Raw genomic sequence first — 13662 nt, 5'->3', positions numbered from 1 at the left:
ACTTTATAGTGATGGAATCTTCTCGCTTATACGCCATGATAGTGGCCCCGAGAAGTGCCTCTTGAAGGCCTCTAGCGCCCCATTTTGCAGGAAGGCATGAGTAATCCCACGGTCACTGCTACTGTAGGCGACGTCCGCTTCAGTAATTTCCCAGTTGCACAAAAGATGTCCGACACACAAGTAGCGTGCCCCAACTATTAACATATATGAATATGAATTACGGTGTTCTGGAGAAAATAGTCATGATTTGTAAGAGGGCAACAGTTTATACCCGATCGGAGTATAGAACAATTGGTCTGCATACGCGCGAGTATATTGTGATAGGCCAGTGTCACGAAGCACAAATTTCTCATGATTCCTCATCCTACATATTTCCTAACAATGCCTCATTAAGGCATGCTTACTCACATGAAAATAGGAGACTAATGTAAATCTGTTTTATGCGCTCACAACGTACGGGAACACCCGTTACGCTTGCCGATGTTGTAACTCGGACGCGGCTCACATTAATTGGCAAGCGGCCCTCCAAGGAGGGCGTCCTTGCGGCAAACATAACGAACGTTACGAAAACATTGGTTGGGTAAGGCGAAATCCTATTTTTGGTGAGCATGTACTCAAGTTAAATGCTGCGTAGATTTGTCGAGGGCAAAGCAATGTGCAAGCAAATCAAATAGGCGTAGGGTTACGTTACACACCATGGCGACGGGGTAGTTTTGCGAGGTTTATCCTTGTAGAAAGCTACACGCTGCAACGATCATCGGTCAGCGCGTACGCTAGCATGTCTGATTACCTGTTTGGAGACTTTGCTATTCGTAGTTGGTAAAATGAAAACACTGTAACGCTGTAGCACCCTTGTTGTATCTAGCCTAGTGAAAGGAGCTATAATATTGCGGGTGCTGTGATCCAGTGGGCCGATATGTCTAGCGCGTTGCACCATACCCTCCGGGCTCAGCTGCCAATGGCACGGTGCGCTGCCGGCAGCTGATCGTGAAGGTCATAGCAGCAGAGGGCAGTTGCAAGACTGTGACACCATCTGGAGTCTTTAGGGGATTGCGTAGGCACGTGGGAGACAGAAAATTCTGGCAAGCGCCTTGCTGTTCTTGTTCGGTGCTCCCATGCGCATCTGACCAGTTCAGCTGCCAATCCATAGAATACGGTAACAGTGTATGTTGTTGCTATTGTAATTGCCTGTCGTTCTGAACACAACGCGTTGACCATTCGTTCACCGCGTGTCCTCCTAGGTACGTTTCAAGGACGATAGTCTTTCTTGGGCATCTTAAAGACGAAAGTTTTGATCTGGCTGTCCATAGTAGAAACGCTGGACAATTGTATTGAATATCAGAAAGATTTACTGCGTTAATCACAGGAGCACCAAGAGAGGAGGGGAAGAGCGTGAGAAGTGGGCGAGTGGAGGTAGGACTGGCACAGTTGAGTCAGGGGTGGCAGAAGACTATCGCCTCTCGACGACATTTGAAGCGAACCTAGCAGATACGGCCCATTTTCAAAGCAAAGCTTTCTACTTATGCCAGCCAACGGTTTCATCGTGGCGTGCGTCACAAGAAACTCCATACCGGGATAGGGAGTGGGAGGACGCTTTTCACTCACAGAGCACAGCGTTGATGGCGCGGCAAATGGGCGCTATTACTCAGCCTTCTCCTAGCACCCGAGTCTGCTCACCCGGGCGCTCGCGTCGGCAGGAACATACCGTTTGGCTTTGTCATCTGAATTAGCGGTGATTGTTTATGGGCCTGTTTTTGCGCAGCTTCGCGTCCATTGCGCGCTTTTACGACAGCACCTCCTTGTAACCCACAGCCGAGGGAATTAAGTAGTCAAACGGAAACGATGCATGACGGATTGGTATGTAGTTTCTACAAAATGTAGAGACTACATACATACATCTGGCCGCAAGAGAAATGCCACTTTATGCGCACTGCTTGCCACGAAAGGGAATCCGTTTCTAAATTGGTGAATACCAATTAGTTTGTGTTTTAACAGGTAATAAAAAGATGAAAGGGGCAACTGGTGCTGATAAATATAGGTTATAAAAGTTCCCTCAGCTTTTTTGAAATTCTCATATTTACCAAAATAACCAGTTTTAATCGGTACAAATGGGAATCACTAAGCTCACATGCTTAATTGTTTCGGTGCCTGCGCTTGTGACGCACGGTGGTGTAGCCTTGCGCTAGCACATCAGGATGGCTACATTCCGCTGTATCACCCTTCGAAAGACGCTCCTCTCCGCTTTATTTCTGACGAGGCACGGCACTGGCTACAGCGGCAGCGACCGCCGCTCTAGCGCGGCCGTGGCCGACGCTTATGCGTTAGGGACGGCCTCCCCCGCCAAGTCCAGGTAACGCCTGGCGGAATCTGGTTTCACTCTTTGTAGAGTCACATGCGTGAATTCAAGGGACATAGCATGGGCAATTGTTGTTGGTGTCGTTTAGAGATTTGGTTTACAACCACCTTCACAGTGCGGAATGGAGCCAATTTGTTTGAGAGGGAAGTTGCTTTCCGGGATCGTAGAGGAGCTAGAAGATGCAGAAATGTAAAATTGCGGGGGTAAAACACTTATCGAGGGTAAACTGTAATGTGACCTATTGCTAAGATACTACGGCTATAGGAATGAAATTTGTGATGGCTCGTTTCCGCCAGAATGAAAGGCATTGTACGAAAATTGCGGTTAATGTTTTCCAACTGCCCTGGTACCTGAAGATGCGAGAGAGAATAATATTTGAAATCGCTTGAGGGCTCGATAAGAGTGATGTGGGGGCATTCTTAAAATTGTTACGCTTATTAAAGGTAGGCAAGTTATTCTGTCTGTGATCGAAAGCGTTTGGAGTAACTAAAGTCCACATAAAAATTTTATAACGTGATGATGATAAATAAACTTTGAGTCAAGGTGCTGGTATTGGGGCACCCGCCCGCTGGGAGGCATGCCTAGTCCGGTATGTCTTTGACCGTGCTGGGGAAATTGAGAAAAAAGTAGCTGCATTGCAACTAGACGGGCAGAAGATTCCACCACCGAAGGGTCATTTAAAATCGCGGGGAACATGAGAAAGGTCGCGCTTCACGTATTGCAGAGGTCCCGTATTACTGGCCCGTACGGCGCGGACCAGTAGCCACTGGAGGTTAATGGGGAAGGACATCGTCCTGCAGTGGACCTAGTGGGCTGTTGATCATGGGGATGATGACGACGATGATGATGGTTGTGGTGGCCAAGTTGCATTCGAATGGAAAAACCTTGATTGGTCGTGAGTTTTTGAGGGCTCGTGGTATCGCTCCTTGGCAATATACCTGAGTACCTGAGTGCGCGTGTTTGCCGCACGGGACTTTCACTGACAGTATTCGGGCTGTGTGCAGCCAATGAGAATAACTTTGACCGGTTCTGGTCATGACTCTTCGAGGACGCCGATTATCTCGAGGGTGTTCAGTATACGTATGTTTAGGGACGAATACCAGGTGTTACAGTGGTGCCATCTAGAATAGCACTGTTAAAACAAACCACTATTTCGGCTGCAAATTTGTGTATAAGTGGTTGATGCAGTACTTGCAAAGTGCACGTGCTTGTGAAGCAAAAAGAATTCAAAATTCGGCGCCTTCACTTATCAAGAAATGCAGTAAGGCTAAGAATTCTAGTTTGAATATTCGTATTGTTTTATTTGAAACGCTACTTAAGTCGCTATGTACCTTCATCATTTAAGTTATACCACGATAGGATACGTAAAGGGATAAACCTTTATTAGAGCCCCAAAATGTTAAACATGTATACGACATGCTACAACGAAGAAACAGTAATTTGTACTTGCAAAGAAAATGAATGGTGGTTTAACGGGTTTATCGAGTGGAGAGGTGGGAAGCGAATGTGCTCCCAGCTACTCCATTTCACCAATGCAGGTTCATAGACCCGCCTTTACAAGTTCACGGTGCACAACAATTTCGTGAGTACTAATAGTTGCCTATATAATATCCGCCTGGGTTGGTGCTCACTGAGTCATTGTAAAAGAGCTAATACGTCACCTAATACTTTGTCGCTCTTCTTGTCAAGGTCACATACACATTCAGGGCACGAAAAATCTTATTTTGAAGCCCAGCATCAGGCCATGGTCCTAGTAAAAATGCTAAACACACCATGTAATGTAATGTTTATGTAATGGGAGTTTGTTTAAACGTTCACGTCTTTGCCATGAATATAATGGACAGTCTAGCATCACGTGGGAAACCAGTTCCTCGGGCGCTCTGCATGCACATAATGGCTTCGCACATGCGTATGAAAATCTCAATTAGAAAAAAATACGAAAATTGCGAATCGACAATCACCTCTTTGTAATTATGCACCAACTCGCGGAAGCCCTAACCATTTCATGTCTCTTTTCCACAATATGATCCCCTCCAAACTCCAGCGCCTCCGCAATCCCTTACGCGCTGCAAAAGAGAAAAGCAGAAGTTTCTTATGTAAATATTTACATGGTCGTAGAGGTTTTATAAAGCGATAGCAGGTCTGGAATGAATAGTTGTGTATTCGCCAAAAACTTTGTCTGCGTGTTTTTGTGTGCATGCGGTTTTCCATTATTTTTCAGGCTCCTGTCTGCAAGGAGGGTGAAGTCTGCGCTTACGTTTATCAGAACATCCAATGCTACGAGTGCCCATGTTACTACACGCACATGGTTTCGTGTAAGCTACCGGTTCAGTAGTTATTTTCAAAAAGCATTTCTTTATAACATGTCTAAGCAGCCGAACTTCTGGGTGGCTGGTACAGAGCGTTATGGTAACGTCTGGGGTAGAGGTGGTCCAGGCGCGGAGGCCAACGTCGGGTGGATCTTGGGTAGCGGGTTCATGTGCATCTTGCTTACTTTGTGCGGTGTGCGTTCATTGCAAGAATTCCTGCTGTAGAACGTTGCCAAGTACACATATGCTACATGCGCCACTGTCTGAGTATGTATACCACTGCAGGGGTGCAGCCAGGGGGGGGGGGGGCACACCGGGCCCGTGCCCCCCCCCCTCGAAATGTTTCGTTCCAGCCTGGGGTACGGTTTAAGTAGCCTGAAGAACCGCCTGAAGTCGCCTACAGGCGCTGACTCTGCAGTTTTAAGGACATTCTTGATCATACAAAGCTGAACACAAGCGCTACGTCAACGTCTGATCCCTGCGCCCGCGCCAGATGCTGTACATGTCAACATATACAGCCCAAGCGCATTTCGCACCAGATACACCGGGCTGCACCGAGAACATGCCGTGAGCCGATGGAGGCAGTGCAGCTGTTTCGATAGCGGAACAGCACGGCCGGAAAATGGCGGAACAGCAGTAAAAGCCTCATATCGCATACATGTGGTCTGGACTTTAGCGTGTCATTCCTTGTCTTTACACTGGTACAAAGTATAATCGCATGACAAAGCGTGCCACTGTATTTTGTTCAGTCAACTATCAATCCTTGATATGTTTATTTTTCTAGAGACATCACATTTCATTGTATATTGTAGTTCCATAATTTCTGCTTTATGAAAGCATTGCTCTGCCCATCTTGTATTTCCTCCACGTCAACAAAACTGTACAATTCTCTTATTTCGGAGCTTTGTCTGTTTGGCAATATTCCTGTGCTTCATTGACCTCCCTCTTGGTTAGAATCAGCATTGTGTACTTTCTTAACCGGAATTTTACTGAAGCCGGAATTTTACTGTCTGTTCGATTTAACGGATAGAAATAGCATAAAATTTAAGAAACGTGCAACCAGCTCAACGTTCCAGAGCAGTGCAATAAGGCGTGCCGCTGAGCGTAAGTTAACTATTCAGGTTACTAGCACTAAAAATGACACAAAAGTAGATTACTTCAGGATAAAGCCGCACGTTTGCTAGCTTTACCGCCATAATATACGGATGTGCCGCACGTACAGTCCACACGATTCGAAGGCCAACGCGGGAAAGCTACTCTTTCAAATCAAGCTGCTCTTTCAAATCAAGCAGACGGATAGAAATAGCATAAAATTTAAGAAACGTGCAACCAGCTCAACGTTCCAGAGCAGTGCAATAAGGCGTGCCGCTGAGCGTAAGTTAACTATTCAGGTTACTAGCACTAAAAATGACACAAAAGTAGATTACTTCAGGATAAAGCCGCACGTTTGCTAGCTTCACCGCCATAATATACGAATGTGCCGCACGTACAGTCCACACGATTCGAAGGTCAACGCGGGAAAGCTACTCTTTCAAATCAAGCAGACCGAACACCAGCTTTACAAATCTTCCATGCCAGTTTTGTTATCGTCGGCGTTGATAAAAGGCAACGAAGTCTGTTCTTGATAACAACGAATGCAAAGCTTCAAACCCAAAGGGTGGCAAATCAGTCATGCGGGCCATTGTTGTAACATAGAACAGCCAACAAAGGAGACATCAGTGCGAAATCTTGATTTTCATGGTTCTGAAACAAAACCGCAGGACCGTGGCACACGTGGCCACTCGATTCTGGGGCGATAACCTTCAAATCGTGCTCGACTGTACTTCATAGATGATAACAAAACTTAGTAGTTCCTCGTCTAAAGGAGAGAGAGAAGGCTCTTTATTGAAAAAGCAGAGAGTTTTGCCGGCGTTTGCAATCGCCTTACCGAACCCTTGTAAAGTAAAATCTAAAGCACGCCAATCCTGATAGTAAACACCCAGTGTTGCCCTCCACTTCTGCCTGACAAACTTCGGGTACCGCGCGCCACTCACGAGAACACTTATGATCAGGCTCACGAGCGCATGCCCGCATAACCGCCTGCTATACGGACGAACGAATCACCCGTGGCCTACTCATAGACCGGCGAACGGGTATTTACGTCATTATCATTATCATCATCATAATCTACTGTGGGCTTCACTGTTTGCGTTCAGCATGCACAAATCGCATGTTAAAGTCAGTTATTTCAAGCACCGTTTGAAAAACAACGTGCAAGAAGCCTTACCTACATATTTCCCCATCCCATGTTTTGGTCGACCGCAGCCCCCCCCCCCTTCCCCCCCCCTTGAAAATAATTCCTGGCTACGCGCCTGTAACACTGTATTCGGATTCAGAGCAGACGCCCTGCTTTGTTATTGTCGAAACTAAATGTTCCTCGCTGCCGAATGGAGGCGAAACGCGCAAGGCCCCGTAAGTCCGGATTTCGGCTAACTTGAAGGATCCCGTGGTGTTCACTGTTTTCTCTAGCCGTCCACAATGGCGCGCCTGATAGCCCAGTGCAGCGTCGTCACGTTAAACTACACAATCAAGCAATCGAACAATTATTCAATCAACAAATTATTCAATCAAGCAATCACTGGAGCGTTCGGTGGATTTATGAATTGATCAGTCAATCTTCGAAGTTGTTGGCCATAACCTACCAAGTTAGTGATTGATTGCAGTCTTTGATTGACTGACACGAAGGAGTTAATTTGCTTTGTTAAGAGTTTTCTGATATACCTCTGTGGGTATACGCTTCTTTGTAGGCATGATACCCTTTGTCAGGCGTCAAAGTATGCGCACATATTTAAAAGTTCATGGATTTTGTGTGGTTGACGGGCCTAGTGCTGCCCCAATAAAAATTATGAAATGTATTTTAGGCATAATTTACGGTAAATGACAGCAAACGCTGGTGCTGTCCACTGGCAACAAAACTACTTGACCTGATTGTTTTCGCTGATGCCCTTTCACGACTAGACTGAAAAACTGAACTTTTGTGAAATATAAGCAGTTAATTCAGGTTAGTTGCTGGTGATGTGTCGCGCCTACTTGTTCAAACTTCTCCAGCGCCACTTCCGCGAGCATGGACCATCTCATGGAGAATATAATCCGCTTGAAAAAGTTGGGGGAGAGCTCGGTCGCAATCGCACGTGCAGGACTGGTACTACTTGACCGCTGCCAAGGCACGTTGGTGTGGCCTTCAGCGGTAGCACGGTGCCACGCCGCTGGCGGCTGCAAGTTCGCCGTACTGTTCACGTAGCTCAAAGCGGACATAACCACCGCCACCACCAAGCCACGCTACCGCGCGCCAAAGTACTGCGCACAAAAATAGATGTTGGTCATTAGGAACAGTGTGGGAGTTGGGATCATGTCATTGGAATCATCTCAATAAAAGTTCGTGGGAACAGTTACACAGTATTAGTGTTTAAGCAAGCCTGGTACCCACTAAATAACAAAGATATTTCTTAGACGTAAAACAGACTTTACATTGCTTCAATATTTACTATGTGCACAACTTTCTCTTCACCCAAGGTGTCAAGATCAGCAAACTACGGCGCGCCTGTGGCCCAAACTCCATCGCTGAAATCCGTGCTCAGTCGAAGTACAGCTGCGACGGATGCAAGTCGGCAACAGCTGTGCTCACACCCCCAACAATCAGTCCCGGGCCCTGACAGGGGAAGGCTGACCACCACCGCTGCTCTCGTGTCATGTGAAATTAATGCAGTCTGCAAAATACTACGAACAAAACATGCGAGATATATAAAAATGTCGCTTGATCTCCCTTGGAGTATTCGCGAGGTGATCAAGCAAATCCCTTTTTACTGTAAGGTTGTGGACATCCAGAGTGAGATATGTTTCCAGGACAGTACGGCGCACAATACCTCTTGTTTCCGATTGTGCAGTTTCTCATCCGCAACGCTCTCTCCAAGGTAACGGGGTGAACTCGTGCTTGTGTCTATCCACGGAGTCAACAACAGACAATGGGTCACCGGACCTTGTGCGGCGGCATTACAACTTCCCAGTCGAAAAGTTGCACTAACAAATGCAGTGGCAAACGCTGCTCTAGGGGGACATAACGGGGAAAGAAGAACCGGAACTCAACGTTAAGATCCTTGCACCAGCCGCTAGATGGCGAAAGCAATCTTGGTGTCATGAAAGCATAGTACAGTAAAGCTGGATAATTCGAACTCGAAGGGGCCCATAAAATTGTTCCAATTAGCGGGAGGGCGCTGGAATGAATGAAAATCGCATCACACTGCGCTGGCAGGACACGAAGAAGCCACATCAGGATTCGTTATCGCGAATTCGGCGCTACTAAACGCTTGTGGCAGGTTATTTTCTAAATGATGTTTCGTAAATAATTATGGCATGCAGCGGAGCGCTGGTGCCGGTAGAGTGGCACGCTCTGTAGACGCTAACTATCCTGTAGCAGGAGCATAGCGCGCGTGCCACTCTCTCGTTTGTCTGTTTCGTTGTTTTGAATCTTTAGTAAATTTAGTTTGGTTTAATTTCGAAAACACTGCAATCACTCTCGGTAGACTTTTTCTGCCAAGAGCGATGGAAGCCAAGGGATCACAGTTCGAATTAACCCTGCTGGATACCGACGCTTGCAAAATGTCAGGAGTTTTCCCCATTGAAATATACAGGGCTCTGCCTGGGCGAGGGCGTGAATTCCAATTAACCAGAAGTTCGAATTAACCGAGTTCGAATTAACGAGTCTTTACTGTACTTACTATTTAAATGGACGACCGACTTTTGTGGAGTTCATTACCACTACCTCACAAGAAAGCCACAGTTTTCTATAGTGGGGTAACCACAAGTGTTTTCTAAATTAATTGGTGGATGTAACTTTAATTTGCCGTAAAGTACCTGAAATGGGAGGGTGGCGCCACGTGTTGACTTGAAAAGGCCATAATGTAGGGTACGGGTAGGCCACACTCCTACTCGTACAGGCACAAGCACCTAAACGGACACCAGACCAGATTTATTATTCCTAGCTGGGACCCTCGATGCTACATGGCAGAATTAGGGCGTGAACCTGGGCTCAGACCAAGACGTACTACGTAGCACTATTAAAGGACCGGCGTTTAAGGCGAGGATGGGGACCGCACGGATCACGAACTGGGACAAGCTAGGAAAAGAGCAGGAAGACCGTTAAGAGGAGGAGGTAGAGGGCCGGCCGTTGGAGAACTGGGAAAAGGCGCAGCTGGCGCTGGTGGACAAGCACACGCAGAAGATTGCCACGACGCACTAGACTCCATGCATCGACGCACGACTGGCGCACCTGTGAGAAGCCAGACGGAGCCTCACCAAGCGCTGGAAGTGGCAGCGACATATTAGGAAATTGCGGAAGAAGATAAATGAAATTAGCAGGAAAGCACCTGAGTATGCCGCCGAGCTGTGTACAGAGCGTTGGCTCAGCCTCTGTGACGAATTGCGCGGCACACTCTCTACCCCTAGGACTTGGCAATTGCTCCGCCATCTCATAGACCTACTGGCCAGCAAAAGCGCTACCAACCGAAGCATGGCGGGCACATTAAGCAACTACGCAGGAGGTGCGAAGAAACTAATGGAAGGCCTCAAAGACAGATACCTGAATACGGAGAAGAGTGTGGAGCAACCTGGGCTGTACAGAGGCACCTCTAACGAGGTCTTGGACAGGCCTTTCATCGACTCTGAAATACGAACGGCCATTTCTGAAAGTGATAAACGGAGTTCCCCAGGGCCGGACAATATCACTTAAAGAATCTTCAACAACCTGAGCGACAAATCTAGACAAGAGCTCCTGGGAAAGCGGCGTGTTGCCAGGCAGCTGGAAGGAGGCGGAAGTCCGGTTCACCCTCAAGGCTAGGAAGTCACCACACATAGATAACTTACGGCCGATCTCTCTCACGTCCTGCGTGGGCAAGGTTATAGAAAGAATGGTGTTGAATAGGCTGCAAAAACATATGGACAGCACTGATCAGATGCCGGACTCTATGTTCGGATTTCGGAGGCACTTAAGCAAGCAGGACGTACTGCTACAACTGAAGAGGTCGTGAAACAAGCCACCAAGAAATCGCCTAGAGCAATCTTGGCGCTGTACCTCAAAGGAGCGTTTGAACGTCTCCCACACTGGCATCCTAGCCAACCTTCAGGACACAGGCTACGGAGAGCGGGCGTAAAACTATGTGCGGGATTTCCTGACAGGCCGCAGCGCTCAAATCAAGGTGGGGGAAGAGGTATCTCCACCCATATGGTTGGGAAGGAAGGGGATCCCACAGGGATCCGTCCTGTCGCCTATTCTCCTTAATATGGCACTACTAGGCATTCCCAAGGCGCTTGGAGTAGTCCATGGTTTGGGGCACGCGCTCTACCCCGACGACATTTCGCTCTGGACGACGAAGGCGGGCTCCTTAGGGTGGATTCAAGATACGCTGCAAGCAGGCGCAGAGGTGGTTGGTAAATACACGAAGGAGTGTGGATTGCGATGTTCGCCTCAAAATTATGAACTGGTGGTTGTCCGCCCTCGGGCACCCAAGACACAGAAGGAAGACGTGCAGGTTGTCCTAGAGGGCGAAGACATTTTTCCAGGGCTCAGTGTTAAGATTCTGGGGCTCACCATCCAGGCCGACAACAAGGCCACTACGTCTGTGCGCAAGCTTAGGCACTCCTCAGGACAGATCCTGCACATGTTTCGGCGGGTGGCAACAAGGTGGAGAGGACAGAAGGAGAACGACAACCTGAGGCTAGTACAAGCCTTTGTGGTGTCAAGAATAACGTACTCCACACCTAACCTCCTGATGAACAAGGGAGGAAAGAGCCAGGTGGACATAGTAATACGCAAGGCAGTGAAACAAGCCATCGGAGTTCCCATGAGTGCGTCGACAGGCAAGCTCCTCTGGACAGATGCGTCTACACAATACAGTGGACGAGCTGGTTGAGGGCCAACTATCCAGCCAAAAACAGACGGTGAGTCACACTAAGGCGGGCCGCCGTGTCCTGGGAAGAATCGGCTGGAGCGTGGCAGAGCTGACCGATCGAGAACAGCTTGCGGACAAATGGCTAGAAGCAATGAAGACCAAGCCTTTCCCAAAGAACATGAATCCGGCTCACCATGGCGGCAGGCGTGAGGCTAGGGCTCGTGCCCTCAACAGGCCACTGGAGAGCGAAGCCGGTGTCGTCCTCACGGACACCTCCAAAAACAAGGGGACGACAAGAGCAGTGGTGGTGGTGACAACTAGGGGCGAGCTGCTGACCAGCCCATCGTTTCAAATCAGAGATGTGGAAGAAACGGAAGAGCTGGTAATTTCCCTAGCCCTGACCCTTCCGGGAATTTACAAGGTTGTCACCGACTCACAGCAGGCGTACAGGAACTTCCAGCCAGGCTGGGTGTCCTGGCGGGTACTTCGCATCCTGAGAGACAAAACACCGCCAGAGAGACATGTTGAATTAGTATGGGTTCCAGTCTACTCCTTGGTGGATGGAAATGAGTTTGCCCACCGGCAGGCCCGCGCGTTAACGTACCGGGCAACGGTTGAGGAGGAGGCAAAAGGTGAAGCTATGGTGACCTACAGATAGTGCGGCACCAACGAGAGGATAGGCAGAAACGTCCTGCCCTGCGCCCAGAACTCACGTGGGAGCACCGAGTACTGTATCGACAGATTCAGTCAGGATCTTTCCCTCACCCTCGCTTATTGAATAGCATGTTTCCAAATTAGTACGACAAGACTTTCCCCTTATGCAAGCAGCTCGGTAATCTTCGCTATATGATAGGAGAGTGCGACGTCAGCCCAAGACACCCACCCCTCATCAGCAACTCAACCACTAAGAACCGCACCCTTAACTCTAGCGAGCTATGAGAGATCTTGCTGCCCATCCCCGCCTTGGGAGAGCAGCTACGGCTGGTTACCAGGGGCCAGGTGGCGAAGGCAGCATATGGAATCCTGTGAAGAGAGATCCACTCTCATCCAGTGCGTTTAGCGGTGACATGCTGTGCAATTAAAGTTATTCCTACTCCTCCTCCGCGAAACCATTGAAGAGTGAGTCAGTTTCTCTAAAATATGCATTCAAGCATACCTGATCCCGTTCTGACAGAAAATCATTAAAAATTCAGTGGTACAAAGCAAGAAAAAAAACTTAGCCCTATTCCGAAGCAGCGCGCGTCACTCCGCAGCGCTAATTTTAAGCGAGCGCAAGGCTATCTTGAAGATGATAACGCGATAATGTGCGGTGTATTTGACTACATATCTCCCCCGCACGTTATCCAGATGCTACACATGAAAGCAATGCCGCAATAGTTAGATATTATGCAAGTTTTGTTTCTAAATACACCGCGAAGTCAACAACGAGCCTTGTCTGACAGGACCTGTCAAACACTGAGGCTGGTGAATGGGAGAGTGGTCATCCGAAATAAAATCTGAAGAATCCACATCGTTGCTGGCGAAATCATTGCTTCTGGGGTAAAAAATAATCAGCAGTGGCCATAGTTTCTCAAACCACTTTCCGCTTTTGCACAGCGTGCAGTAAAACAGGATGCCATTTTAGCCCAACTCGCCGCTGCCTTGGGTTTAAATTTCACTCGTGACGCCATCTCCCCACGCCAAATGTAAACAAACTGCAAAAAAACTGAAAAAATGGCTGCGTATCTGCTCCTTCCGTTGCAAATGTCGACGAAAGACGACAGTCGGCTGGCGCCCCTGCCAAGTAAGTGCCTCCATTCCCCTTCCCGCTCACCTGTCATGGTGTTTCTATTCCGTCTCGTTCCTCCAAAGATAGCACTCTAGAAATTTGTTCAAGTCAATTTCGATTTACTGCGACCCACTGCTCAAAGTCACTTGCCACGATGCCAGCGCTGCCGCACGGCGGAGACGCGCGTGAATCGAAGCACTCCAACGTTTATAGAACCACGTTGCCTTACTCAACGAGCGCTTCAAGCGGTACGTGGAACCCATCTAATGAAACCTTTCGTTACTGTTGCCGTTTGATTTTTTAAAT

The 13662-nt window shown here is 48.1% G+C and overlaps 1 protein-coding gene across 2 annotated transcripts in view; it reads left to right on the top strand.

Annotated features, from left to right (window-relative positions):
* LOC144148862 (uncharacterized) overlaps positions 1 to 13096 on the top strand; it is a 30437-nt gene extending 17341 nt beyond the window's left edge. For both annotated transcript variants that reach the window (XM_077680383.1, XM_077680382.1), the window contains 2 exons: positions 4578 to 4671; positions 8218 to 13096. In XM_077680383.1, the coding sequence (XP_077536509.1) occupies positions 4578 to 4671; positions 8218 to 8357 (234 nt within the window). In that variant the 3' untranslated portion in view covers positions 8358 to 13096. The remainder of the gene's footprint in view (positions 1 to 4577; positions 4672 to 8217) is intronic.
* Positions 13097 to 13662: the final 566 nt, after the last annotated feature.

The sequence above is a fragment of the Haemaphysalis longicornis genome, unplaced genomic scaffold (genome assembly GCF_048455015.1).
Source record: "Haemaphysalis longicornis isolate Haplotype H1 unplaced genomic scaffold, Haemaphysalis longicornis Haplotype H1 scaffold_8, whole genome shotgun sequence".
Lineage (NCBI taxonomy): Eukaryota > Metazoa > Arthropoda > Arachnida > Ixodida > Ixodidae > Haemaphysalis > Haemaphysalis longicornis.
This window is presented reverse-complemented; position numbering and strand designations above follow the sequence as displayed.